This window comes from Myotis daubentonii, chromosome 8, assembly GCF_963259705.1.
Source record: "Myotis daubentonii chromosome 8, mMyoDau2.1, whole genome shotgun sequence".
In the NCBI taxonomy this organism is placed as follows: Eukaryota; Metazoa; Chordata; class Mammalia; order Chiroptera; family Vespertilionidae; genus Myotis; species Myotis daubentonii.
In genome coordinates, this window is record NC_081847.1 from 75,369,226 (window position 1) to 75,396,871 (window position 27,646).

General features: G+C 43.8%; 1 protein-coding gene across 2 annotated transcripts; it reads right to left on the minus strand.

The window, feature by feature from the left end:
* ACTR5 (actin related protein 5) lies at window positions 1–27,530 on the minus strand. 2 transcript variants are annotated; one of them, XM_059707083.1, is made up of 10 exons: window positions 26,871–27,530; window positions 25,447–25,676; window positions 22,813–22,982; window positions 20,093–20,310; window positions 19,218–19,400; window positions 13,087–13,203; window positions 12,251–12,390; window positions 10,854–10,986; window positions 9,525–9,768; window positions 1–965 (listed from the first exon to the last, which is right to left on the minus strand). In XM_059707083.1, exons 1-10 carry the CDS (start codon window positions 27,468–27,470, stop codon window positions 853–855), a joined length of 2,148 nt encoding a protein of 715 aa, XP_059563066.1. In that variant the 5' UTR covers window positions 27,471–27,530; the 3' UTR covers window positions 1–852. The 2 variants fall into 2 exon arrangements, with proteins under 2 accessions (XP_059563066.1, XP_059563067.1); XM_059707084.1 differs by lacking the exon at window positions 1–965 and having other exon boundaries at window positions 6,089–9,768.
* Between the last annotated feature and the right edge of the window lie 116 nt (window positions 27,531–27,646).

The following is a 27,646-nucleotide window of genomic DNA, read 5'->3' on the forward strand; positions in this document are numbered from 1 at the left end:
AAGATAATGCACCCTATGTAGCTATCCCCATATTCATGATAATGAACTCATGGCCATTCTTGTTTCTTTTTTTAAAAAAAAAATTTTTTTATTGATCTCAGAGAGGAAGGGAGGAGAGAGACAAAGAAATGTCAGTGATGAGAGAGAATCATAGATTGGCTGCCTCCTGCACACCCCCTACTGGGGATCGAGCCTGCAAAGTGCCCTGACCAGTAATCTAACCATGACCTCCTGGTTCATAGGTTGAAGCTCAACCACTGAGCCACACCGGTCAGACAAGCCATTCTTATTTCATACATGCCCCCTCCCATTCCCTTGTACCCGACTTGATTATTTTGGAGCAAATCCCAGACACTTTTGTATGTATCTCTATAAGCATTCTCATTCATTCATTCATTCATTCATTCATTCATTCATTCATTCTCTCCCCCCTCTATAAGCACGTTACTTCTAAAAATAAAAACCCATCAATAATTCTTTCATATACTCAAATACCCAGACTGTGCTCAAATTTCCCTGATTTTTTCAGAAGCTTATTTTTTTAACAGTGATTTATTAGAATCAGGTCCAAACAAGATCTACACTTTGTGTTGTTTGAAATGTCTTTTAATTCATAGCCCTCCCCTTCTTTTTATTCCTTTTGCAATTTCTTTGTTAGGGAGGGAAAAAAGTTGTTTAATTTATAGCTTCCCGCATCCTGCCTCTTTCTTTCCTCTTGGCAATTTATTTGATGGAAGGAAGGAGAAAGAAGGTTATTAGTCCTGGAGAATTTTCTGCATTCTGGATTTTGCTGATTGCATCCTCATGGCATTATTTGTCATGCTGGTGACAGATTTTACTCATTTGCTCCATTCAGGTCCTCTTCCAGCCTTCTCCATTCTGGTCTCTGCCCCCAGGAGACTGACCTGTGGGGACTATATCAGCCAGGCTCTCTGGCTTCTGTTGGGCTTGGCCAATAGGGAGCCCTGATAGGAATGGGAGGGAGGGAGGAGAATGAAGTCACACTGTTTATTTCCCTGGCTCCCTCCCTGCTTTGTCTGCTTCATGACTGAAGGTGACAATTTCTCTCAAGACCCTTGCTCTACACAACTCCATCCCCTTCCAGGTTCTGGTAATCTCTCCCTCCTACTGGTAAAGGCTTCTCTGCTGCTCATACCAGGATCCTGCACTACCCATCATACCCTGCCTTCCCTTTGAAAATACCCCCTCTGCTAATTGTGCTAATCTGAGTTCACCATCTGCTTCCTGGTAGAACCCTAACATACAATGTTTCTATGTCCCAGTATTTCCAGTTAAATCTGAGGGCTTGATCAGATTCAGGTTAAAAATTTTTGTAAAAATACTTCATGGATGGCCCAGCTGGCATGGCTCAGTGATGGAGTGTTGACCTATGAACCAGGAGGTTGGGGTTTGATTCCTGGTCAGGGCACATGCCCAGGTTGCGGGCTCAATCCCCAGTGTAGGGCGTGCGAGAGGCAAATCAATCAATAATTATCTCTTATCATTGATGTTTCTCTCTCCTTCTCCCTTCCTCTCTGAAATCAATTACACACAAACACACACACAGACACACACACACACAGATATATATATATATATGCATTCCTTTACATAAATGTAAAAAAAATACTTCATGGATGATGGTCAATATGTCATACTGTTATCACACTAGGAGGAACATGCTATCCATCCATTAAAATGACCCCATCAACTTTTCACTAAATGGTGTTTAGATGTCGTGGGTGATCATTGTCCCTTGCTGTTATCAGGAGTTCGAAAATGGTGGGATTCTATCATTTCTTCTTCATGTATTAGCTGGAAATCCTCTACAAAGAAAACTTGCCTTATCATCGATTTGGTTGTCCTGGGGCACAGTTGGTTCAGGAAAGGCAGGATCAATGCCTGCTTCTTCCTCTTTCTCATTTTTCAACAGGTATGACCTGGTTTCTCCAGAGGTAACCAATGATGAAGTCATGGATGGATTTTAAGATTTGATGTTTTATCGGTTCATTTTTATTCTTTCTGATGCTCAAATTGTCCCACTCCCTGGCCAGCGAGAGCCACTACAAGTTAGCTGCTGAGCTCTTTAGATACAGTCCCAGGAGTCTTCATAAGTCTTTCATACTTTCCTTGCTTCTAATGCAACAAGGTATTCCAGGCTCATCTTGTACAGTTCCTGCCTCGGAACTGGAATCAGCCATTTCTCCAAGGAGCCCTGGTTCCTTCTAATGAGAAATGGCACTTGAGAAGCCACAGTAGGCATGTCCCTGGACACTGAGCTGTTCGTTACTTCTAGATTGTATTTCCGCTAAGAAAATACTTTCAGAGAGAAGATACATCACGTGCTCATACTGATATTTGTGATTTAGCCTGGCCGGTGTTGCTGGGTGGTTGAGTGTCGACCTATGAACCAGGAGGTCATGGTTTGATTCCCTGTCAGGGCACATACCCAGGTTTCAGACTTGATCCCCAGTGTAGGGTGTGCAGGAGACAGCTGATCAATGATTCTCTCTCATCACTGATGTTTCTCTCTCTGTCTCCCTCTCTGAAATAAATTAAAAAATCTTTAAAAAAAATAAAAATAAAGAACTAAGGAAAGAATGTTCATGTGTCCAAACCACCAGACATCTGGAAGATTACCATCTCAGACCAATCCAGAGACTCAGAATGCAATACTATTTCTTTTCAAAGATGTAATTTTTACTATAAGAACTCTCAACCTTTCTCTCTTTTTTATTTTTTGGAACACTCTGAGTGCTTACCTGGTAGTATTACCAATTTGTAAACCCTAAGACCCTTGAATAAAACTTGGTCATTTTCGATTGTGGCAAAGCCTCCTGATTCATTTACATTCAGTTGACACCATTAACCCGGCTCCGACGCAGTCTCCAGATGGTTGCCCAGGCTAGTTAAGGGCTGGCAGGATAAGCTATGCCCACTCCCAGCCAGGTGTTTTATCAAAATGCTATGCAGGCCAAGTGTGAGCAAAGTGCCAAGCAGCTGAATTCATCTCCCAATTCTTGTCCACGTTAAGGAATGACTACCAAGAGAATCCCACTTCATTTCTTCTGGAACATTTCCAAGAGACTATCTAGCTAGGCCCAGGCCAGAAGCCATCCTCTTAAGCATTCCTAAGAATGTGCCAGCTGAGACTAGTGCCAAGGAAATGTTCTCCCACCCCCACTTTCCGATGCCAGAAAGTGAATGTACAGGTAAATACAAAAGATCATATTTTTAGATTTCTCCAGAAGACTGTTGACTAAGTAATGTTAACAATGTGTTATGGCCCTAGCTGGTTTGGTTCAGAGGACAGAGCGTCAGCCTGCAGACTGAGGGTCCCGGGTTCTATTCTGATCAAGGGCATATGCTCAGGTTACGGGCTTGATCCCCATTAGGGGGTGTGCATGAGGCAGCCAATCAATGATTCTCTCTCATCATTGATGTCGCTCTCTCTCTCTCTCCCTCTCCCTCTCTAAAGTAAAAAAAAAATATGTATTTTTAAAAAACACACAAAGTATTATGTATGGGGTTTATAAACTAAGTAATAGTGAAACACATGACACCAATAACAAATTCCCAAAGTGGGAAATGGTATGTGAAGGGTAAGAATTCATTCAAGGCAGATGGTAATAAATTAAGGAATCATATTGTAATCTATAAGGCAACCACCAAAACATAGAGGCATAATTGGGGTAAAATGGAATGCTGAGAAATTACACATGGCTAAATGATTTACTTTGGCCAGCGAAAGGTGTGATATATGTCACTTCTGGGTAGGCGCATTTCAGAGCCAAGACTTGGCTCTTGCTGTTCGGTTTCCTTGTTTTGTGTTGAGGCGGCAGGATGGCAGGATGGTGTGCAGTGATTGTGTGGAACAATGCATTCCCACACCCACATGCCACACACTTGCTGACATTCACTGGACATTCAGCATAAGAAATAAGCTTTGTGTCAAGCCTCTGAGATTTTTGGTATATGACGGATACACTTGCATTCCTGGAATAAAACTTAGTCACCATGTATGTATTATTTTTTAAGGTGCCGGTGGAGTCTGTTTGTAAATAATTTACTTGTTTACTTCATTAATATTTTTAAGTTTGAGATTAATCTATGGTTTTTTGTGTGTGCAATCTATCAGATTTTGATAACAATGATATACTTGCTACATAAAAACAATTTAGCCCTGGCTGGTTTGGCTTAGTGGTTAGAGCATTGGCTGGTGGACTGAAGGGTCTCGGGTTGGATTCCCTGTCAAGGGCATGTGCCTTGGTTGCAGGCTCGATCCCTAGCACCGGTCAGAGTGCAAATGGGAGGCACCCAGTTGATGTGTCTCTCACATCGATGTCTGTCTCTCTCCCTCCACTCCTCCCTCCCCTCCACTCTCTCTATTAAAAAAATCAATGGAAAAAATAGTCTCAGGTGAGGATAATAATTTAGATTACTTCTCTTGTTTCCTATGCTTGGAAAAAAGTTTAAAGAACACTGGAAACATCTAGTCTTTAAAGGCTAATAGAATTCTACGAACTTAACTGGACCTGGAGCTTTTTTGAGGGTAAGCTCTGTGACAACTTTAAGTTCATCTATGGAAATGGGTGTTTGGATTTTATATATCTTTACTAGGGTTAATTTGGGTATATTACATTTTCCTTAAAAACTATTTCACCTCGCCGAACCGGTTTGGCTCAGGGGATAGAGTGTTGGCCTGCGGACTCAAGGGACCCAGGTTCGATTCCGGTCAAGGGCATGTACCTTGGTTGCAGGCACATCCCCAGTGGGGGGCGTGTAGGAGGCAGCTGATCGATCTCTCTCATTGATGTTTCTAACTCTCTATCCCTCTCCCTTCTTCTCTATAAAAAAATCAATAAAATATATTAAAAAAAACCCACAAAAACTATTTCACCTAGATTTTTTTTTCCAGATGTATTTGCAGTTAATGATTTTACTCGTTTTGATAATTATTTCCTTATTATTTTGTGTATTTGTGCTTTCTCTTTCTGGTAGTTTTAAATTTTTGTTGTTTTTTTCCTAGTAGTTAAATTGTGTTGATTTAAAAACAAACAAACAAAAAACACAACAAGTTTCTTTACTGTTCGGCTCACTGACAACCTTGAATTCCCTGGGATGAAATCTAAAACTGGCCTCCGGATCAACTGAAGGGACAGGCCAGTTCAGATTGGCAGGTGGCAGGTTTAATATGCAAGGGACCTTACATACAAGGCTTGTCTTGGGGCAGCCATCAGCCAGAATCTTAAGTTTATATAACTTAACAAGCTCAGTCATGTACAGTACAGAAAGATGGTCTCAGCAACACTTGATTCTCTCAAGGCTGCAACCTTCAAACAGCTCCAGCTATGGGAACTGACAGGTCCACCACCAAGGTCAACCAGGGGTCACATCTTCTCAATGGTCTCTAACACTTCTCATCTTTGTTTTCTAATTATCCTTTTATCTTTCTATAGTATATATTGCTGCTAGGAAGCCTGATGACATCTAATTTTTCTTTATTGTAGAAGCCACTTTGTCTTTTTGCCTGGAGGTCCAGAGGATTTCTTTTTTTACTAAGACCGTTCTCAGAGTTGACATAATTTTAGTAGCATCTTTCTTAAATTGACACGTCTGAGTCAACTTTTCCAAGTATGCACACAGTGTGTCTTTACAGTATTTATATTCAGGGTGTTTTCTTTTCATGGGGAGGAAAGTTTTATTGAATTACCATGCTAAATATTAATTTTGTTCTATTTTCTTCTAGTCTCATCAATATAAAATTCAATATAGTTGAATTTTCAACAATATTAAATTTAATTAGATTGCCTTTGCCTCTTTTTCTTGTCACTTTCTCTTATTTTCTCTTTCTCTTTTTTTCAGTTGAATATCTTCCTCTTGTGCATCTTGAATTTAGATTTCTGAGATACTTTAATTCAATTCTTTGAGTCCTGTCAGTTCCCATTCACTTCTACCTGTTGTTTGGTCATCTCCATCAAGTTTTGCATTTGTGCTGGGCTGTCTCACTGCATTTGCTTGTCCAGTTTTTAATTCCTGTTGGAATGTTGCATTACATTTTTCTTCTACCTATAATGGCTTTATATATATATGTATGTTTTACCTGCTAAAATGTTTGAATTTTCTGGTTTTGGTCTCTTCCTACTATATTCCCATAAAGATGCTGCAGTTTCATTGTATTAAGGTGGACATTTGAGCATGCTAGGTTTACCCAAACAACGATTAGCAGGATACTGTAAGAAGCGGGGCAGGGAGAGGGTTTGGGTGGTTTTCTGTTTCTCGAGGACTCCCCCTCCTGGTGCTAGTGAGACACAGACTCATTAATACTTGGCACCTTTTGTAGACAGGCTTCCTCGGGTTCTGTTGCTTTAGTAAGTCTATCACCAGCCCCTCTGTGCTCTCCATCACACCACCTCTGGCTTCTGAAGTGCCGAGCTCACCCCCAGAAGGGGTGCCTCAACAAGACCGTTAGTTCTGATCCTGTGCACTTTCCACACCCTTCTTCTCTACTCCTTCCCTGCCAGAGCCAGCTTACCTGGGTAAAGCTGTTGCCATCCAGGTGCTGATATTGCTAGGACTCCTCCAATTTATTGGCAAGTTAATTGTTTCCTTTAAAAAAAATTATCTTTATTATGTAAAGTATTACAGATGCCCCCTTTACCTGCTTCCCCCATTAACCTCCTGCATATTTGCTTCTATATGGCTTAACAACTTCCCACCTGCACTCACACTCATTCCCAGACTAACCTGCTCATCTGGGTGAGTTTCCTAGGGCAGCCATAACAAATTACCATAACTTGGTGCCTAAAGCAACAGAAACTTATTCTTACTGTGCTGTTTACCAAATCAAGGTGTCACCAGGGCCACCTCCCTATGAAGGCTCGAGGGGAGAATCCTTCTTTGCCTCTGCCTGCTGCTGGCGACTCCTGGTGTTCCTTGGCTTTTAGCTGCATCACTCCAATCTCTGCCTTCACACAGCCCTCTTTCCTGTGTGTCAAACCTTTCTCCTTTCTCTCATGAGGACACCAGTCATTGGATCTAGGTCCCCCCTAAAGGCTAAAGCTCTCAGTGGCGTAACATAGTAAGAATTTATTTGTGGCTCAGTGAAGAATCCTGTCACTTAAGGGCTTGGTTCCATGCTCCTCTCGGGTCTTAGACTGCTCTCCATGCAGCCAGTGGTTGGGGAAAGAGGAGAGGGGTGCTCTTATGGGAGATTGATAGAAGCCAGCCCGGGAAATGGTGCACATCTCTTCTGCCCATATTCACTGGCCAGAACTCAAATGGCTACGTGAATAACTGCAAGGAAGGCTAGGAAATGTAGTGCAGCTGTGTGCCCAGGAGGAAAGGAAATATATTTAGTAAACAACCAGTCTCTCTGTGTACATCTTTTCTTAAAAAAAAAAAAATTTTATTGATTTCAGAAAGAAGGGAGAGGGAGAGATAGAAACATCAATGATGAGAGAGAATCATTGAAGGGCTGCCTCCTGCACGCTTCACACTGGGGACTGAGCTCGCAAGCTGGGCATGTGCACCGACCAAGGAATCGAGCCGTGACCTCCTGGTTCATATGTCAATGCCCATGCTGGCTGGGCTTTGTGTACATTTTTTAATACAATTCTATCATTTTCTGATTTTCTTATAATGACTTAACCACAAAGTTCAGAAATGACAGACTTCATCTCATTCACTTAATCCTTTACTCATAGGCATAAAATAATCTTTGCATACTGTATTTGCATACCAATTTGGTTTCTCCATTTCTTGGGTTAGCCTTGTCTACCCATATTTTAATGCTTATTTTACTTTTAACTTATACTTTCACACATTTTTACCTTATTTGTTCCTTTGGCAAAACTGTTTATTTCCACAGGTGCCAGTGGGAGGCAGGGACAGCATAAAGTGGGCAGTAGGGGATACCCCTACCACATTTTAGCCAGAGAAAGGAGCCCTGATGCCCCTAAGAGGCCACCCCTGAGAGCTGCCCTGACCTCCTCAATTCCCTGAGTCGACATGAACCCTTAAGAGGACAAACACCTGTTTTACTGATGTGTCCCAGCTTACCTGCCCACTGAGGGACCTTCCCCTTCAGGGCAGCTTGACCTCCATGGCCATCTTGACCACTCACCACTGCTGTTCAGGCTGTTTAAACTGTTGACGATGGGGAAAAGACTCCAGGTCAAAAAGCAATTAATCATTGATGGGTTGCCTCCTGCACGCCCCACACTAGGGACCGAGCCCTGGAAATGTGCTAGGAAAATCTTTCTCACATGGAGGCTGCTTTTGCCTTCTTCGCATCTATCCTTTCTTCGCAGCTCATGGTTATTACCAGCTCATCAGTCCGTGGGCCCAAGCATGGACGGCCGGTGGCTCACTGGCAACGTGTGGGAGATCTTGGGTCGGCCCAAGTTTTCTTCCTTCTCCACAATCACCACTGCCCCCTCCTGGTCTTCAGTTTCTAGGCCCTAAGAGTAGAGTTCCAGGTGCTCGCCCTTGGTAAACTGTCTGAGCAAACAGGTGCTGAGGTGGCCTCATCAGAGGCATCAGAGCTAGAGGCTCCATGGCACTGAAACGTATGGACCCTGAGACAGGACACTAGCATCTCAGGGGCCTTCTGGGCTCAATTACTGGGTGTTTGAGAGTTAAAACTCTTACCAAGCAATCTCTGTAAAAGAGAGGGGTCATTTGTCCACCTAAGATGGAGCTACAAAGGTGCAGGGAATGAGGTATGGCAACACTGAAAAGGCTACAAGAGTAACCTTCTCCAGCCCACTTCTTTCTTTAGAAAGGCCAGAAAATGTGACGCAGCCAAAACACACAAGCATAAAATTTTAAAAATTTGTAGGAAGGTCTCATGTGGTGGAAAAGTTTCCAGCAAAAAAAGTTTGAACAAAAGCTGGACCAAGACCCCATTTCTGCCCATTCAGAAGTGGGCACCACGCAGGCCCCTAACAGACTTACACTGTACAACTTGATTCCCCTCTTTGGACCCTTTTCTCTCATTTGAAAGAGGAAGTAATAGGAAAAGGGAAATATTCACAGCTCCTGAGGTTTTGTGGAGAACTCTGATTACATAAATATTATCTTTTTACATGTATGTGGAAGACCTCAAACTGCTGGGCATTCACACAACTTCTGAATAAATGTAGAAAAATATCTACACTCACAATATACATTTTAAACGTTTTGAAAACAAAAAGGGATTTAAAATGCAGTAACAAATACGGGCATTTCTGTCCTCCACTGTCTTCATTTACTACTGTAGGCAGCGGACGCTACTGCTCATCTTGGTTCAACAAAGACTCCAAGTCACTGGAAGTTTCTTCACTGCAGAAGCCCCCAGAGGAAGGGAAAGTTTTAGAGGGTAACTCCCAGTGTCCCTTCATGTTCTCCCCAGGAGAAATCCATCTTGCAGCCCAATGTTCCCAGTAGACTTGGGCCAGACACATCTAGCACAGTCACTGTCCTGTCACACTAGCCGACATGGCCCAAGATCCGAGAGGGGCCCCTCTGTTATGCCTGCTCACCAGCACTGCCTCCACTGGCCCCTGAGCCTTTGCCTGACGCCTGGGCCTCTGAGGAGCGTGAAGCCTGCTTTGGCAGGTGGATGGGGACGTATATGTTGGAAGCAAAATGCTCCTTGAAGTACTCTCCTCCCTTCTCTTCATATTCTTTCCTGGTGATCCAGACGGCATCGTCATCCAGGTGGTCCAAGGCCCAGTCCCGAGCACCATACCAGGCGTCCAGCACAGGGTTAGAGGCAAGCTGAACCTGAGACACAGAGAACATTCACCGGAAGGCCGTCTCCATCAGGACTCAAGGAGTGAATGTTCAGCAGGCCCAGCCACATCCCCCTACTCTTCATCTCCAGAAATACACACACAGGAGGACCCAATGAATTCTATCTCTGCACCCTCCAGACTCTGCTGAGCTGAAATGCCCCGGACTCTCCAAGTGACACAAGCATGCAAACCCTAGCAGACTTGATCTCACAGAACAGGCGGTAGTCAGCTAATTTATGAACATAAGATCTGCCACTCTGGGTCAGAGAGGGACCAGTTGCCCCCCCTCCTGCTCCAGTGATGTTAACCACAAGTTGTCAAATGAAGAGGGAGGCTGAGTTGGCACTTGGCCTGGATGAAAGGCCTTCCTGGCTTCAATCCCCTCTCTTCAAGCAGAGGGGAGCAGAGGAAAGTGGAGCCTGATAGGAGGCAGCTCTGGCCAATGGTGGCAACTAAGCCTCTAAAATGAGAGCAGAGAAGATGCTGCTCCCAAGGTGAGGAGAATGATTTATTCTCCATGTACAATCTTTTGTATCCTCTGCCTTTTACTATATGCATGTCTTCCTTTTTCAATAAAAAAATATCTATATCTATATCTATCTATCTATCTATCTATCTATTTATATAAACATGATTCTCATTCTGCTTTTAAAATTAAACATAAATGAAAGACCAGAAGGAAAGCCACAAAAATGTTTAACAGTGTCTATCTCCGAGTGATGAGATTATACAGTAATTTTTCTCATTTATACTTTACTTACTCCTTCTGCAACCAGAAAACAAAATAAATAATGCTATTTTCAAAACAGCTGGTTAGCCCTAGATGGTTTGGCTCAGTGGATAGAGCGTCGGCCTGTGGACTGAAGAGTCCCAGGTTCAATTCCAGCCAAGGGCAAATGCTGGGGTTGCGGGCTCGATCCCCAGTAGGTGGCAGGAGACAGCCAGTCAATGATTCTCACTGTTGATGTTTCTGTCTCTCTCTCCCTCTCCTATCCTCCCTGAAATCAATAAAAATATATATATTTTTAAAAACCACACACACAAGAAACAACTGGTTACATTATCAATCAGTACCTGAAAAGATGACTGAAAGGGTCTCATCGCCAACAGCTCCTTCTCGATTCTAACTTTCAGCCCAGGATACATCAAGTTCCCGCCAGTGAGGAAAACGTTCTGAACCAGCACCTCCTGAACGTCCTTTGGGTACCTAGGAGGGAAAAGATTGCTTGCTATGGTCCCTATAACTTGACTATCAGAAGAGAATGTACATGTGGAAATGTAAGCTCTCAGTACAAAAGAGAAAACATCTGTACAAGTTTTTAAAAAACTTCCAATTTTCATTTGCATCTTTACAGAATGCTAAGTATCTAGTCAAAACCTTATTTTGAGTGGTCAATTAATTTCCTTAGCATGATTAGAAATTTTGTGCCTTTCTAACACATGTTTTTTAAAAACTAATTTTATTGAGGTTTGATTTACACACATTTTGAAGAAGTCTGGTAAACTATATACCCAGCAACCATCATCACCACACTCTACATCAGCGGTTCTCAACCTGTGGGTCGCGACCCCTTTGGGGGTCGAACGACCCTTTCACAGGGGTCGCCTAAGACCATCGGAAAACACATATATAATTACATATTGTTTTTGTGATTAATCACTATGCTTTAATTATGTTCAATTTGTAACAATGAAAATACATCCTGCATATCAGATATTTACATTATGATTGATAACAGTAGCAAAATTACAGTTATGAAGTAGCAACGAAAATAATTTTATGGTTGGGGGTCACCACATGAGGAACTGTATTAAAGGGTCGCGGCGTTAGGAAGGTTGAGAACCACTGCTCTACATAAAGAACATTTCTATCACCCCAAGAAGTCTCGCCTCCCTTTTGAGAGTCCATCTCTCTACCTCTGCTTTTTTTTTAAGTAACAGTTTTATCATATACATGTTTGGCCACTTTCCCACCCACTGTTATACCAAGCTGACAGCCATTCAAAGCAGCTGCAATAGCTTTTCTTCCTGCTAGCTGTAAGTTCCCATCCTGTTTATCCAACAGCAGCCACAGTACCAAAAGTCATGTTCCTTACTTGTACAAACTGAATTATGAAAACTCACACTGCAGGAAAATGCCTGTATAAACGGGAGGGGGGGGAAAGCACGCTTTTATAGAAATTCAAACTCCTAAATAAATGTCTACAAGGAGGAAAAAAGACTTATAAGTTCTGCACATTTCTGGGTAATTTACAATCACTAGTCTTCAATGTGAAGGTTTATACGACAGCCAGTGCACACACATTACCACGTTGCTCAAACCTAAAGGCCTGGCGAGAGTACTATCTGAGCACAGCAAGTCAATGAGAAGGAGAATGTAAGAGAGATTTCCAATGCCTGACCATCAAATCTACCACTCAAAGCCAAGGAAGTGGTTCGGGGAAAAAAAGAAGTAGAAGTTTCAGTCTCACCTGTCCAGAATGTACTGAAGGGTCTCCGCTATCCCAGCCTGCTCTTCGCCTAGGAGAGATGGCTGGAAGATAATCTCTGGAGCCCGAATTCTTTCAGTCCCAACAAACAGCTGGTGATATGCTGCCAAGTTAAACACGGGCTTTAAAAACCCAAGGTTTAAAAGATATTTTTAGATCATATGACAAACATGCTCATTGCCAGTTTCCTCAAACTGCACTGTTTATTCCAATGCAGCTTCTGTCCTTTGTTCATGCCCAAGTAACCCCTCCCCAACTCTCCTGACTTGAACATTCAATTTTCTAACCCTTTCACCTACAAATTTGCATCATGAAATGGTCCCTGAATGGCAGGGAAAGAGACTGTTAAGAGTGGCAGCAGAAAGACTGAAAGACCAGGTCTCCTGCCCAGGGCCTTGTCCAGCACCCTGGTCCCTGCACAGCAGAGAAAGCTTTTCCCCAGGTGTGTCTCAGACCAGGTCAGCCTCTCTGGTTGCCACTGTATGACATAAAAGTAGACCCAAATGAGGATTAAGCATAATGACATTGGCTTAAATTTGAATTAAACCACTAAAGCTAGTCTTCAGGTATAAAGTCCCCAATTACTTACCCAAATGTTTCCATCAGACACACTATTTATTACTCACAGATTCTCAGACCTTGATGATGGAACCCCAATTGATAACCCTGACTTTGGATGTTTTAAGTATCAGAACCCCCCTTTCTAGAAAATACAACTGGGATTTTTAAAATATTTCTAAAGGAGCAGACTAGACTAGCCTGGTCATTTATGTCACAGCTTCAAAGCATGAGCATGATCGAGGCCGCAGGAGTCCAACCTGGACAGCGGCGACGGGCTTCTCCACTTCTGGCGTTTCCTCTGAAAACAAGGGTTCAAAATCATTGATGTTTTCCACGTCTTCCAGGGACGGCTCTAGTGGCTCTAGGTCAGGGGTCTAAGAATAGAATAAACGAAACAACAGGTCCTGTAACTTCAGCAAGCCTTAGTTCTATTAGTTCACTGTCACGAGAAAGGACTGAAACCTCCCAATGGCCTAAACTATGAAAAAATGAAACCATGAAAAAATTTCTAAAGTATTTAAGAAAAGAACACGCATGAACACAAGGATTAAAAGACTGAAAAGCCAGGAATGGGCTTTGCTCTTGTGCCCCGCCCTGCTTCCTACTTATATAATAACCTCAACTCCTACCTTCTCTCTGAAGCCTTCTGATGGGCCCACCCACACCCGGGGCACAGTGGGAGCCCTGCTGCCTGCAGGAGTCACACCACCACACACAGAACTCGGGGGAGAGGGTGTGATACCTGGTGTCTTACAAAGTGGCTTAGCCTACCAGCAAAATTAAGTAAATCTCTTCATAATTAGTAGATATACATGCCAATACCAACGGGCTGGTGATGTGACTGAAAGCTCCCGGGTGGCGGAATGCTTCCTGTCTGTGGAACAGGCTTTCCTCTTCAACAGTGAACCTGACATGCTGGTACCATCCCCGTTGGAGGATTTAGAACTCATTTTCATTTTGACCTGGTTAAAGGGGACAGGTGGGAGTGGGAGTGGTTCTGGGTGGCATCTTCAGCCACCTGTGGTGCTGCCACGTGAAAGGCAGGTGAGTTTCATCTTCTGGACTCAAATGGGAGAATTACAGAAAGAAATACTGTGTTGTATTCCATGGAAGAATGCTCTAATAATGACAGCTGTTGTAGAAAGGACTGTCTTAAGAGATGGTGTCTTGGGATGGTTCAGGCAGACTCGATACCATCAGCTGAGCATGCCTAGCCTATCCATATATACTACAATGTAAACTAGCATTCAAACTGCCCTTCCACATTCCTCCAACACACACACACACCCCAAAAAAGTCATGTGGCATATGTGGCTCAGAGAGGGGTGACAATGCATTCTAAGTCCTGACCAATATAGATGGCCTATCATATGTAAGGGGAAGGTAAACCCTGGAAAGGACAAGGAATATTTCTTCATCTGGGACTAGAGAACAGGATGAGAGGCACTGGCTTAGAAATAGGTAATTTAAGGAGGCGAGAACCTAAGAACCTTGCTCTTGGCAAAGGAGGTGAGAGCATCTCTGCCAACACTAATCTGACTCGGAGCAGGACGCCTGCTGCCTGGCATGATCCTCACCACGGATAACCTACACTTTATGGTGAGGAAACCAAGGGTCAGGAGGCTTAATAACTTGCCCACGACCACAATGCACCAGAAAGTGGTGGAAACCTAGCCTAAAACAGGACTTCTTAGCTCCAAATTCTGGGCTCTGCCTTAAGTTGAAATTCTGTAAGTCATGATGTCCCACAAAAACTTTAAAAATAAGAAACTTGCCAAAACCGGTTTGGCTCAGTGGATAGAGCGTCAGCCTGCGGACTGAGAGGTCCCAGGTTCGATTCCGGTCAAGGGCATGTACCTTGGTTGCAGGCACATCCCCAGTGGGAGGTGTGCAGGAGGCAGCTGGTCGGTGTTTCTCTCTCATCGATGTTTCTAACTCTCTATCCCTCTTCCTTCCTCTCTGTAAAAAATCAATAAAAATATATTTTAACAAAAAAAAAAAAAAATAAGAAACTTGATGCCGAAACCGGTTTGGCTCAGTGGATAGAGCGTCGACCTGCGGACTGAAGGGTCCCGGGTTCGATTCCGGTCAAGGGCATGTACTTGGGTTGCGGGCACATCCCCAGTAGGGGATGTGCAAGAGGCAGCTGATCAATGTTTCTCTCTCATCGATGTTTCTAACTCTCTATCTCTCTCCCTTCCTCTCTGTAAAAAATCAATAAAATATATATTAAAAATAAATAAATAAATAAGAAACTTGAAACCCAGCTCCTTATCTTCCTAAGCCTGGAAGGCTTTACCTTCCAACCACTGCCTTTCAGTGAGATCACCGTGTCTCTGGAATCGATGGCTGCTCTGAACCTCTGCTGCACTACCTCTAACTGCAACCTTGGGCGAGTTTCTTCACTCCCGTAAGTCTCACTTTTCTCATTCGTAAAATGGGAGTGATGACAGTACTTGTTGAAGAGTAAAAATTAATCAAGATGACAGTTGCAGAAGAGCTCAGTGCTGGTTTTGGACATGTCACGTGTTCCATTATCATCAGTCATTGCCACTCCTGTCACCTCTGCTTCTAACTGGCACCAAGATCGCTAGGTCCTACATTTAAGTGTCTCTTCCTCCACCCTCTACCCCCAAGACAAATTTCAAGTCAACTACAACACATTTTTATCCTCTCTTCCCACCTTCAGCCTTGCCTCTCCCTAAACCATCTTCCTAACTGCCTCCAGTTATTATCCTAAAATAAAATCTTATCAGATGACTTCCTTGCTCACCATACTTTGAAGGCTTTGTCTATCTGAGAGATAATATCCAGGTTGATTGGTAAAGACCTTTATGGCCTGGCCTTGGCCTCCCCCTCCTGACTTCATCTCCCACACTCTACATGCCAAACGTGCCATGCTCCCTGCCCATGTGGTTCTTTCCATCTGAAATGTCCTTCCCTCCTCATGCTTATGGAAATCAAATCACCTTTCCGGGCCCAGCTTAAGTATCCCAATCTTTTCTTAGAACTCCATCTGCATTCCCACACATACCTACCACACCTGACAAACTTTTTTTACAGTCCACTAAGTATGGTTCTACAGCTCTATTTTTTTTAAGGCACCAAGAAGGGCAGGAACTGTATCTTTTTTAAAAAATATTTTTTTTATTGATTTCAGAGAGGAAGGGAGAGGGAGAGAGAGATAAAAACATCAATGATGAGCGAGAATCACTAATCGGCTGCCTCCTGCATGCCCCACACTGGGGACTGAGCCCACAACCCGGGCATGTGCCCTGACCAGGAATCGAACCATTACCTCCTGGTTCATAGGTCAACACTCAACCACTGACCATGCTGGCCGGGCAGGAACTGTACCTTAATCACCTCTACAACCCCAGTCCCTGGCATACCACACCTAGCTGTCAGTGGTGGACACCTGAGATACACCCTCTCGTTTTCCTAGAATAGAGATGTTTGGGTTTCAAAAGCTTCTTCAGCTATGACAAAAATATCACCCATCTTCATCTAGCTATATTCAAAAGCATGGCACCTTAAAAAATAAGAACTTGTTAGCTTCACTAAAAATGGTAAAGAGATAGTTTACTTATCCCAATTCACATGATTCACAGAGGAACAAAGCTAGTAATTTCTACGCAGAAAACAGCATCCAAAAAAGAATACAGCTCTCTAGCATGGCTGGCCTCTCTCCGTCTAGGGCTTGCCAGGGTCTTCACGTGCATTGTGTGGTGTTCAGAAATACAAATATGACTGTTCTTTTTGAAACTGAACAGAATGACGGTTTGTCAAACCACAGCAGGAAGGATGCAGCATGGGTGCCTGGAACAGCACAGGAACAAGCAGAGGCCAGTTCTGATGGTGGCTGGTCGGGCAAAGGAACTTTCTATATTGGCCCCATAGTGTTTCCTAACAAATGACAGCGCTCTAAAACCATGGAAGTGGGCACCTACAGGTTTAAATGCTTCATCAGCAATGCTAATAGAGCCTACTCCTTCACAACATCCTCCTCGGAATACTTGTACAATATAGTAAGAGCAGGAAAGGATTGGTCTGTAGATAAAAATGGATTTTAGAAAATATTAAGTTAAAAAATTTAACTGTATTAATCTAATTCAGCCATTAATGCTTGGATGGCATTTTAATATGAACTTTGGTCAACATAAATCCATTCTCTCCATTCTAAGTGAATAGTTAGAAAATACTACAAATACTTTCTGGAAGGCAGAACTGGCCAGCCAGAGTCATGGTCAAATTTATCCCAGGAAGATTAGAGTAATAAACTCTAGTCACTAACAAACACCTTTAATAAATGTCCACCGATCATTAAAGCTCTGGGGACAGATCAATTAATCAAGTTTGTTGTATACAGAGAAATCTTTTGAAGTTTAACATTTCAAAATCTCCCTAAGCCCAGAGAGATTTAATATGTACCCCCTGAGCACAGAACAAAGTAGGGACCAGCATGTATCTGCTGACTCAATGAAGGAGTGGCTGAATCATGGCATGAAACCAATGCAGAAAAGGGAACCAAAGGAAAGAAAAATTAGTTCCCCAACTGCTCAGGAATCACATCTTCAAAGTTGTTTGTTTTCCTTTTAAACCTGCCAGTGGCTTAGTGCAGTGGTCGCCAACCTTTCGGACCTCACGGACCACCAGTGGTCCGCAGACCGCTGGTTGGTGACTGCTGGATTTGTGCACATTTCTGGTCTAAGGATGCTGATGTCCTGGTGACATGTTAAACATAATAAAAACTAAATATGGATGAATAAACAACAAAGACAACTTGGTCCTAGATCCCAGTAAACAGTTCAAACTGAAACACAGACCTGACAACTGGGAGAAGCAAACTAGAACATGCACGTTGGTTCCACCGAAGCGGATCTGGGATGCTGTGTGCAAGTAAGATAGTAGGAAAGGTCCCTTCTAGCTGATATCTCAGTGAGCCATAAGCTGTACCTAGGACACCTGACTCAGGATCTGCTCTAGCAAATGGGCATGCTCAGGATCAGGGGCTGTCCCCGTGCAGTCAACAGCCCGTCAGAGAGAGGTAGAGAATGTGAGGTGAAAGCAGGAACTGAGAGAGTCTCCAGCTATGAGATGGTCACTGGGAAAAGCTACTTTCATGCTAAGCCAAACAGTTCCGAAGTCTCTGGTAAGCACCAAATTACACCCAGCATCAAACTGGATTTTCCTACAGGACTGTTTCTTTCTAAGTGTAGGTTTTAGATTTAAAGAAATATTATTTTTAAAAAAACACAATAGTAGGACTGGTTACTTCTGCCCCTGAAGTGTCACAAGTTCCTTTGTTTTAGAATTCTAGAAATGACAGATTCAGGAACAGTGAGTACACTAGTACACGTACACATTTTTCCAGCTTTAAAGACAGAAGAGCCAACTAGCGACCTCCGGCTGAGGTGTGACCTACAGGCAGCCCCTTCACCACACAGGGCCCACACAGCATTTGGACTACCCATGGCCCTACCTCAGCCCTGCCCCTTTGGCCACATCAACACTTATTAATAGTCCACTGATAGGGAAACAAAGAAGAGAGAGAGAGAGAGAAGAGAGAGAAGAGAGAGAGAGAGAGAGAGAGAGAGAGAGAGAATCAAAGAGCTTATTCAAGACTTAGTTTTTAGTAACTAACAAAAGGCTGATCTTTACCCAACATTTTACTGAGCATGCCCACTATTTGCTGTAAAAAATGCATCCATTATGTATGCAGCATGATCCCTGTCCTTAGAGAACATTAAGATGGAAAGGAGGTAAGTGAAAGATCAACCACAATCTATAATAATAATCTATAATAATAAAAGCATAATATGCTAATTAGACCAGACAGAGGACGACCTTCCGGATGAAGTCAGGGCTGCGAGGGAAGACCGGGTCCAGGGTGCCTGCTGGCAGCCGGAGGAAAGCCTGGATCCCAGGTGCTAGAGGGAAACTGGTATCGGCAGCCGGGGGAAGGAAGGCCTACTCTTGCACGAATTTTGTGCATAGGGCCTCTAGTAGACTTAATAAAGCAATGAAGGAAGTTAAAGGGAATGTATGACTAACTGCCAAAGAACCATCACAGGAGCAGGTTCAGGTTTAAGACAGCACCACACAAGTGGTGTGTGAATGTTCTTCCTACTCTACACACACACACTTCCCCATCCCTGGGGAGCCAGAGGTCTACAGGGTGAAACCCCTTGGGTCAGAACTTCAGTTGGTACAGGTTAGTGCTATCACTGCCCTGCCAGTGTACCTGTGGACATCACTCACCACACCAGCTCTCTTTCCCCCAAGTCTGGTCACAGCCCCTTTTATATCAGCCTTCTCCAGACACTCCTCCCACACTCAGGAAGGTCTACTAACTCTACATGACCCCCCTCCCCAAAACACTCAGTACCTCAGGCTTGCTGTCCACCACATCCACCTCGAGGGTGACTTCGGATTGGAGGATTTTCTGCTTAGCTTGCTCCACGGCCGAACTGAGCTTGTGTATGTAGGACTGCAGCTCTTCTGGGGAGTCCATGTTCAGCTCCATCAGGGCTTTGTGAAATTGATCCATCTGGCCATCCTCTAGAAGTTCCTGAAACCAGAGCAGTCACCATTCATCCTCAAAGTCATCAGTGCAATCACAAACAGGAAGGAAAGAGAAGTAGCTTAGAGCCAAACAGAGAACTACAGTAGGACAGGGCTCCTAGAGCTCCTCAGCCCACCCCACCACAAAACCACACCTCCCCCTAAAGTGTCCCACAGTTGTCCTCCCCAGCTGTCCCTAGGCTGCCATGGCATCATGGTTTCACCACTACCTGACCAGGCAAAACTAACCGATGGTGACAGACATCAGAAACGTTGTCATCTTTTGGGTGGAGAGAAGTGGGAAGGGTACTAAGAGTAGGCAGGAGGAGAGAGACTGCTGGGATGCTGTTAATGCTCTATTTCTGGATCTGGAGAGCAGACACACGGTGTGTTTCACATTGTGTAAATGCATGAGCTGCAAACTTCAGGTTTGTGCACTTTGCAGCGTGTGCGCTACACTAACATCAAAAAGTTAAAGAATAAAATAAAGGAGATTATAAGGCTGACATAAATCAACAAAGCCAGAGTCCACAGCTCTTTCAAAAATACCTGCTGCTATCCCATCCTCTGTATTAATGATCCGAGACTCCTTCGTGACCCCAAGGGCAACTGAGTCGATGCATTTTGTGGGTAAGGAAGAATATACAGGAGGAGCATTTGCTGAGCAAGGCCGGAGGCCCACCTGGGATCTGCTGTTACCTGCACGTACTGCAGTCTGTCTAGCCGCTCCTGATCAAGCTGCAACTTCTCCTCCCGCCGCCGGGCGTTCAGCTCCTGCAGCCGCCGCAGCTGCTGCTGCCGCCTTTCCTGCTTCTCCTCAGCGGTCAGAGTGCTGCCGAGCAGTTTACTGGAAAATGGGAGCTGCATCTTGTGCACATTGTTTTCATAATAGTCAGGGCACCGCCATTTCTGCAATTCTTCAAATAAATAAATTTGAAAGTTATGAAATAGCAACACTACTAGCACAGAAATTAGAAAGACAATACCAGGATTCTAGGTCTGTGTAAGATAAAGAGCATATGCCATACAATCTCTGAACTACCTAATCAACAAAATGCAGCCATAAAATTGGACATAATGCCAACAGACCTCCTCTAAAATAATTGCTAAGTACAGGTCTTCAGACAGAAATGATACCAGAAGGAAAACCGGAATACCAGGAATGTACAAAGAGCAATGGAAATGACGAAAACCTGGTTAAATGTAACAGACGAACCTCTTTTTGAGTTTAAAACGTTTGACAATTAAAAGTAAAACCCATACGCTGTCTGACAAGTTCCCAATGTTGTGGATGATTACATAAGACAACTCCAGCACAAAGGAGGAAAGAGAAAGGAGTCGCTAGCATGCTAACATTTCCACATTCTATTTGAAGTGGTAAAATAGTGATTCTAAGTAGACTGTGTAAAGTATGTTTATTGTAACCTCTAGAGCAATCACTGAAAAAACTACAGAAAAGTATAGTAAAGCCCGGCCAGCGTGGCTCAGTGGTTGAGCGTCAACCTATGAACGTAGGAGGTCATGGTTCAATTCCCAGTCAGAGTTGTGAGCTTGATCCCCAGTAGGGGGCATGCAGGAGACAGCCAATCAATGATTCTCTCTCATCATTGATGTTGCTATCTCTCTCCCTTTCCCTTCCTCTCTGAAATCAATAAAAAAATTTTTTTAAAGACATAGTAAAAAAACAACAGATAAAATGGAATACCAAAAATATTTTTTAAATGTTCTAATAACCCAAAAGAAGACAGCAGAAGGAAACAGGATCAACAAAGAGAAGGAACAGAAAACAAATAATAAAATAGTATACCTAAATCCAAATATATGAATAATTAAATCAATTTAAAATCATCTTAACATTCCAATTAAAAGACAGAGACTGAGAAAATACATTTTAAAAAGACCTAACTATTAAGAAATTCTCAGGGGGGAAAAGGAGACATATGTAATACTTTCAAAAATAAAGATTTTTTAGAAAAATTAAAAAGCAAAAAAAGAAATTCCCTTTGAATATAATAATCTGGAAAGAGTAAAAAAGGATGGAAAGACATACCATGCAAATACTAATCAAAAGAAAGTACAAGTGACTACATTAATGTCCACATAGATTTCAAAGCAAAGAAAATTGCCAAGGATAAAAAGAGAGATTATATGATAAAACATTAATTTGCCAAAAAGATGTAAGAATCCTAAATAGGTACCCAACAGAAAAACTTCAGATAGTTAAAAAACACACACACACACACAAAAAAACACTGACCAAAAAAAACACAGAAAACTGACCAAACTGAAGAGTCCAAAGCAGAAACACCATAGGATCATATAATTGATGTAGAAAAAGCATTTCACAAATTTCAAAATCCATTCATAATAAAAATGCTCAGCAAAACTACAAACAGAAGAAAACTTCCTTAACTTGATAAAAGGCATCTGCAAAAAAACTAGAGCTTCGCACTGGCTGGTGCTGCTCAGTGGTTAGAGCGTCAGTCCACACACCGAAGGCTCATTGGTTCAATTCCTGGTCAAGGGCATCTACCTGGATTGCAGGTTTGATCTCTGGCCTAGTCAGGACACATGGGGGAGGCAACCAGTCGATGTTTTTCTCTCACATCAATGTTTCTCTCTTTCCCTTCCCCTATCTAAAATGAATATAAAAAATATACCCTCAGGTGAAGATTTAAAAAAAATTTTTTTTAAACAGAAAACAAAAACCTGGAGCTAACAACATGTACTTAATAGCAAAAGACTAAATGCTTCCCTCAAGATAAGGAACTGGGAAGAAGGTAAGAATGCCCATTCTGACCACTCCTATTCAAAATTGTACTAGAAGTCCTAACCAGTGAAATAAGGCAAGAAAAAGAAATAAAAGGTCCCAGAAATTGGCACAAGCCATTATGCTCAATTAATATTTGACAAGGGAGCCAAGAGCATACAATGGAGTCAAGACAGTCTCTTCAATAAATGGTGCTGGGAAAATTGGACAGGTACATGCAAAAAAATGAAACTAGATCACCAACTTACACCATACACAAGAATCAACTCAAAATGGATAAGACTTAAATGTAAGATGAGCAACCATAAAAGTCCTAGAAAAAACCATAGGCACCAAAATCTCAGGCATCTCTTGTAGCAATGTTTACCAATATATCTCCTAGGACAATGTGAACTAAGGAGAAAATAAGCAAATGGTACTGCATCAAAATAGAAAGGCAAGGAACTAGAATAGCCAAAACAATTTTGAAAATAACCTACATATGTAAGTTATCAGTTAACTAAACATTTTATGAAAGTAAATACCAAAAGGGAAAGGGGATGCTAAAAAGTAATGAGTAAAAAAAATGAGCAAATGAGTTATCCTGGAAACAATTTAAGGAATGCCTCCAAAGCCAACATCCAAAAGCTGCAAACAACCTCTTCATTACCTTCCACATAATCCTCCGCGATGTAGCTGTGCTCGTGCAGGATCTCCTCCATGCGGCTGAGTGTGATAGCTGCCAGGTGCCCAGGATACTTCAGCTGCAGGAGACGCTGGAGGTAGCCAGCTGCTTGGCTTCCTCCCAGATTGATGCGTTTGCAATTTTTAGCATCTAACCTACAACCAAGAAATGGAAAACAACACTTACGTTTTTTAAAGAATAGTTTATTGATTTTTAGAGAAAGAGGAAGGGAGAAGAGAGAGAAACATCTTTTGGTTGCCTCCTATATGCCCCCTACCGGGAATGGAGCCCCAAACCCAGGCATGTGCCCTGACTGGGAATCCAGCCAGCAACCTTTCAGTGCAAGTGATGGCATCCAACCAATTTAGCCACACCGGCCAGAGCAACAGCACTTATTTTTGACAGCATGAAAGAGAATATGGAGCACCTTTGGGGAGAAAGGGTAATTTAATGTAGATGAAGGAGTAGAAACAGAACAGCCGGGAGAATATAAAACCTTAGTTGGAAGGGACTTTAAAGTTCGCATGGTCCAACATCTTAACCAATGCAGACTTCCTAGTCCATACCTAGACAGACATGTGTCCATCTAACTTTTGGCAAGAGTTTCAGAAGGAAACCAGGTTCAATGGGAAGAACGTGTACTCTGAAGTCAGACCCGCCATCAAATTCTCAAACTGTGGTCCTGGAACCAAGTATCCTAGAATTAGCTGAGGAAATGTTAAATGCACCAATTCTCAGGACTCATTTGCTCTGGGATGGTCTGGGAATTTGCATTTTAACAAGCTTCCCAGGTAACTCTAGACTTTTGAGACCCCTTTCCCTAAACACTCCACTTCTACTGACACAAACACGTTAAGTAACCCCAGGTATACTGGCTTAGTGTAACTCCCTAAGACTACCAGGTCCCTTTCACATGAACTGAAGGGAAAGAGAACCAGAGTAACTTTGTGTTCTTAATGTGAGACAGTAACAGAGCACTAAGAAGTTGCTATATATTGATATGTCGCTGCTATATCACACCTCACCAGCAGATGCCAGCATAGAACAGAATATGCTCCAATCTGATCATTTCTTAGCCTTCAGGTAAAATAATTTTCTCTCAATACAAGATAAAAATAACAATATCATCTTTAATTTTTGCATATCGTTTTACATAATGTAGACAACAACTCTGTACAGGAGTGTTTGGTAATGTGTAAGAATTATTTTTCTTCATTAATTTTTGTAAAAATTTCAAGAGAAATTCCTACTCTAGGGCTCAATATATTCCACAGCATTTGTTTTAAGTTAAATGTTCATACTGCTTTATAATTTACAAAGTGCCACCATCTACATTATCTCATTTCATCCTCAGGATAACCCTGAGCAATCAATTTTTCCCATTGTACATATTAGAAAACTAAGTGAAGAGGCTAGGTACCTCATCCTTAGCAGGACTACAAACCAGGCATTCAACTCCAAAGCTAGAACTCTTTTTTCTTTTTAAATATACATATTTGTTGATTTCAGAGAGGAAGGGAGAGGGAAAGAGAGATAGCAACATCAATGATGAGAGAGAATCATTCATCAGCTGCCTCCTGCACACCCCCTATTGGGGATCAAGGCTACAACCCGGGCATACGCCCTTGACCAGAATCAAACCCGGGACCCTTCAGCCTGCAGGCCCACACTGAGCCAAACTGGCGAGGGCAAAACCAGGACTCTTTTCTTACACATCCCCTTTACTCAATGAGAACTCTCGGGAGAGCATGATGCTGGCCCAGTCTTTCATCAGACAACAAAAGCCCAACTATAAAATAAGAACAGATTTTAGACATGACAGAAACTACCCTCACTTTTTATTCAACTCAAAAACGTTTAATAAGTACCTATTATGTGCTAGGCACTGTACCTGAAAAAGGTCTAAACTATGGTGATTAAAGAGCTTTAAATAAAAATAATACTATCTTGCCCTAACCGGTTTGGCTCAGTGGATAGAGCGTCAGCCTGCGGACTCAAGGGTCCCAGGTTCGATTCCGGTCAAGGGCATGTAGCTTGGTTGCGGGCACATCCCCAGTAGGGAGTGTGCAGGAGGCAGCTGATTGATGTTTCTCTCTCATCGATGTTTCTAACTCTCTATCCCTCTCCCTTCCTCTCTGTAAAAAATCAATTTAAAAAAATTTATATATATATATATATATATATATATATATATATATATATATATGTATATATATATATATAAAGAAATATCCTGAAGAAAAAAATAATACTATCTTAATAAGAAAGTGACTCTGTCTAAATTAAGTTTATTCAAATAATTTATTCAAACATTTTTATTGAGCCCCTAGTTCCTGCAGGTACTGTGTCAGCTATCTCACTATAAACCAGAATTATACAATTCCACAAATGTGGATTTGGACCTCGGAGACCATCCACCTCAACTCCTTCCAAGAGGTCACAAAGAATGTAAGGTGAAGTTACTTACCCATAGTCACAAAGCGAGATAGGTCAGAGCTAAGCCCGGTGGCCAGTTCATGGTCCGGTACCTGCTCTTTCAACTCCACCTTTAAAGCAGGCACCCAATAAACGTTTCCTGAATGCCTCTCAAAAGAGCACTCATGCCGTAAGTGCACTCACCTCCCTTCTAAGATGGGTAAAATATGTGTGCACTGGTACCCAGATGAAATGATGAGCCCACCGGAAATCAAGGTCTTTGGCTTATTGTGGTAGAAGCTGAACAGGCTGTCTATTCCGTAGGCAACCTTGGGAACCCCGTAGCACTCAAAAAGGAGCTCAGACATCATTTGTCGCGAATACAGTGGGTTGCACACCGCTTCTGTCAAAACGATGGGATGGTCAACACAGCCCTACTTTGAAAGAAAAGAACAAATAGATGATGGGTGATACAAGAATACTCTTCTTAAAGCATAAAAGAAACCAAAATCCTATTGCAAGGGCTGAATTTGCTTTTGGTCTCCAATCAAAAACCTGATCAGAAGCAACTGTAAAACATTCCTCTCATCTCTATGGGAAACGGTTTTGGAAAATATGAACACAGGGTCAATTTAAGCCCCTTCCAAACTATCAGCGAATCATATTGGCTCTATCTTCAAAATAGCTCCAGAATCCAGCCACTTCTTCCCACATCCCCCCACTCCCTGCTACCTCCCTCGGATCAGTCACCATCACCTCTCACCTGGGTGCCTGCAACAGCCTCCTGGCTGGTCTCCCTATTCTATCTGTGACCCAGGCCAGGCCATTTCCCTTATAGCAGCTCCAGCGACCCTTCAGGAACGTAAGTCATGTCCCTCCTCTGCTCAACTCCAAGGCTCCTCAGTTCACTCGGCAAAAGCCTAGGTGTGTCATGTGCCCCTCCTTACCTCTGAGTTCCTCTTCCACTTACTGCGGCCCCGCCCTCAGCCGGCCGCCCTGCAGGTAGGATTAGGGCATCCATCCTTCTGCCCCAGGGCCTTGCACCGGTGGTTTCCTCCGTCTGCAACACTATTCCTCCCTCCTGATACTCCCGTGGCTTGCTCCCTCAACAATCGCCGTCAAGTCACCTTTTTCCTGAGTTGTGCCCTTGCCCTCTTATTGAAATAAATATATAACGCTCTCCTCTCCTTCTATCATGCCACAGAACCGACTACTTCATTCTACTTCTTGTCTGTCTGTCCATACTAGTTCCATACGCACGGGTTTTGTGTTACATTCACAGATGTATTCCAAACGCCTAGAAAAGTGCCTGGCAGAGTAAGTGCTCAATAGATATCAGTTAATAAAAGAATCTGCTAGCAAAGGAGCAACATGCCCGAATGTACGCTCCAAGAGGAAAGGAGTCTGGTTCTGTCCATGCTGCATCCCAAGCGCCTACGGCTTACACACGCTAGGCGCTTCGTGTCTGACGGCGCGACTAAATGAATGAATGACTAAATAACCATCAGCGCCACAGGAGGGACTATTATTATTTCTCTGAGGGCAGAGTGAGCGGAGACACGACCTCATCCCTCCCCCTCAAGCCCAGCCCACCCCCCTTCCCGCCCTCCCGCCCCCCAGACGCTCACCTGCGAGGAGACACCCAGGTGCTGGAAGCAGTAGTCAAACAGCAGCTCCTGCAGCTCCAGGTTGACCGGCACGTTGCGGTCGAAGGGCGAGCGCAGCATCCAGCGCAGCGGCTCCAGGCTGCCCAGCGCGTTGCCCACCTGGGGGCCCGCCCCGCCCCGAGCCGCGCCCCGCCCGCGAGCGCACACGGCGCGGAACTGGAGGCGCGGCTCCAGGCCTGCATCCGGCCCAGGGCACGCCCAGCCGGCACGGACCTGAAACGACCCGTTGTCCAGCACCAGGGGCACCGGCAGGGGCCCGTGGGCCACCGGGCCGGCCTCCAGCACTGGATCTGGAGTGGCGCGGGCGTCCCGGAACGGGAACACGTTCCCCGCCGGCCCAGCGGTCCCGGACGCCGCCATCTTGCCACGAGCGCGCTGGCTCCGCCCCTCACCGCAGCGTCGGCCCCGACGGCGTGAAGCCCCGCCCCGGCGCGTAACGCCGCGCGGCTCGGGTCCTAAAGAACTTCCAAGCCTCACCTCCTCGCTGAGGCCGGCGACCCTCTTCACCTGGCCCGCCCCTCGGGGCCCACGCCACCCTCGGGACCGCTGGGGCCCGGCCATCCTGGCGGTTAAGTCCCGCAGTTGCTTAACCTCGTCTTCATATCCGACCTCGCCACGCCCCTTCGCTCTAGCCGGGACTGTGGGCCAATAAGCCGCGCCCCAAAGCGCAGCGCCATCAAGCCCCGCCCCTTCCGGCGTCCAGGAGGCCCCGCCTTCTCGCCTAGCCACGCCCTATA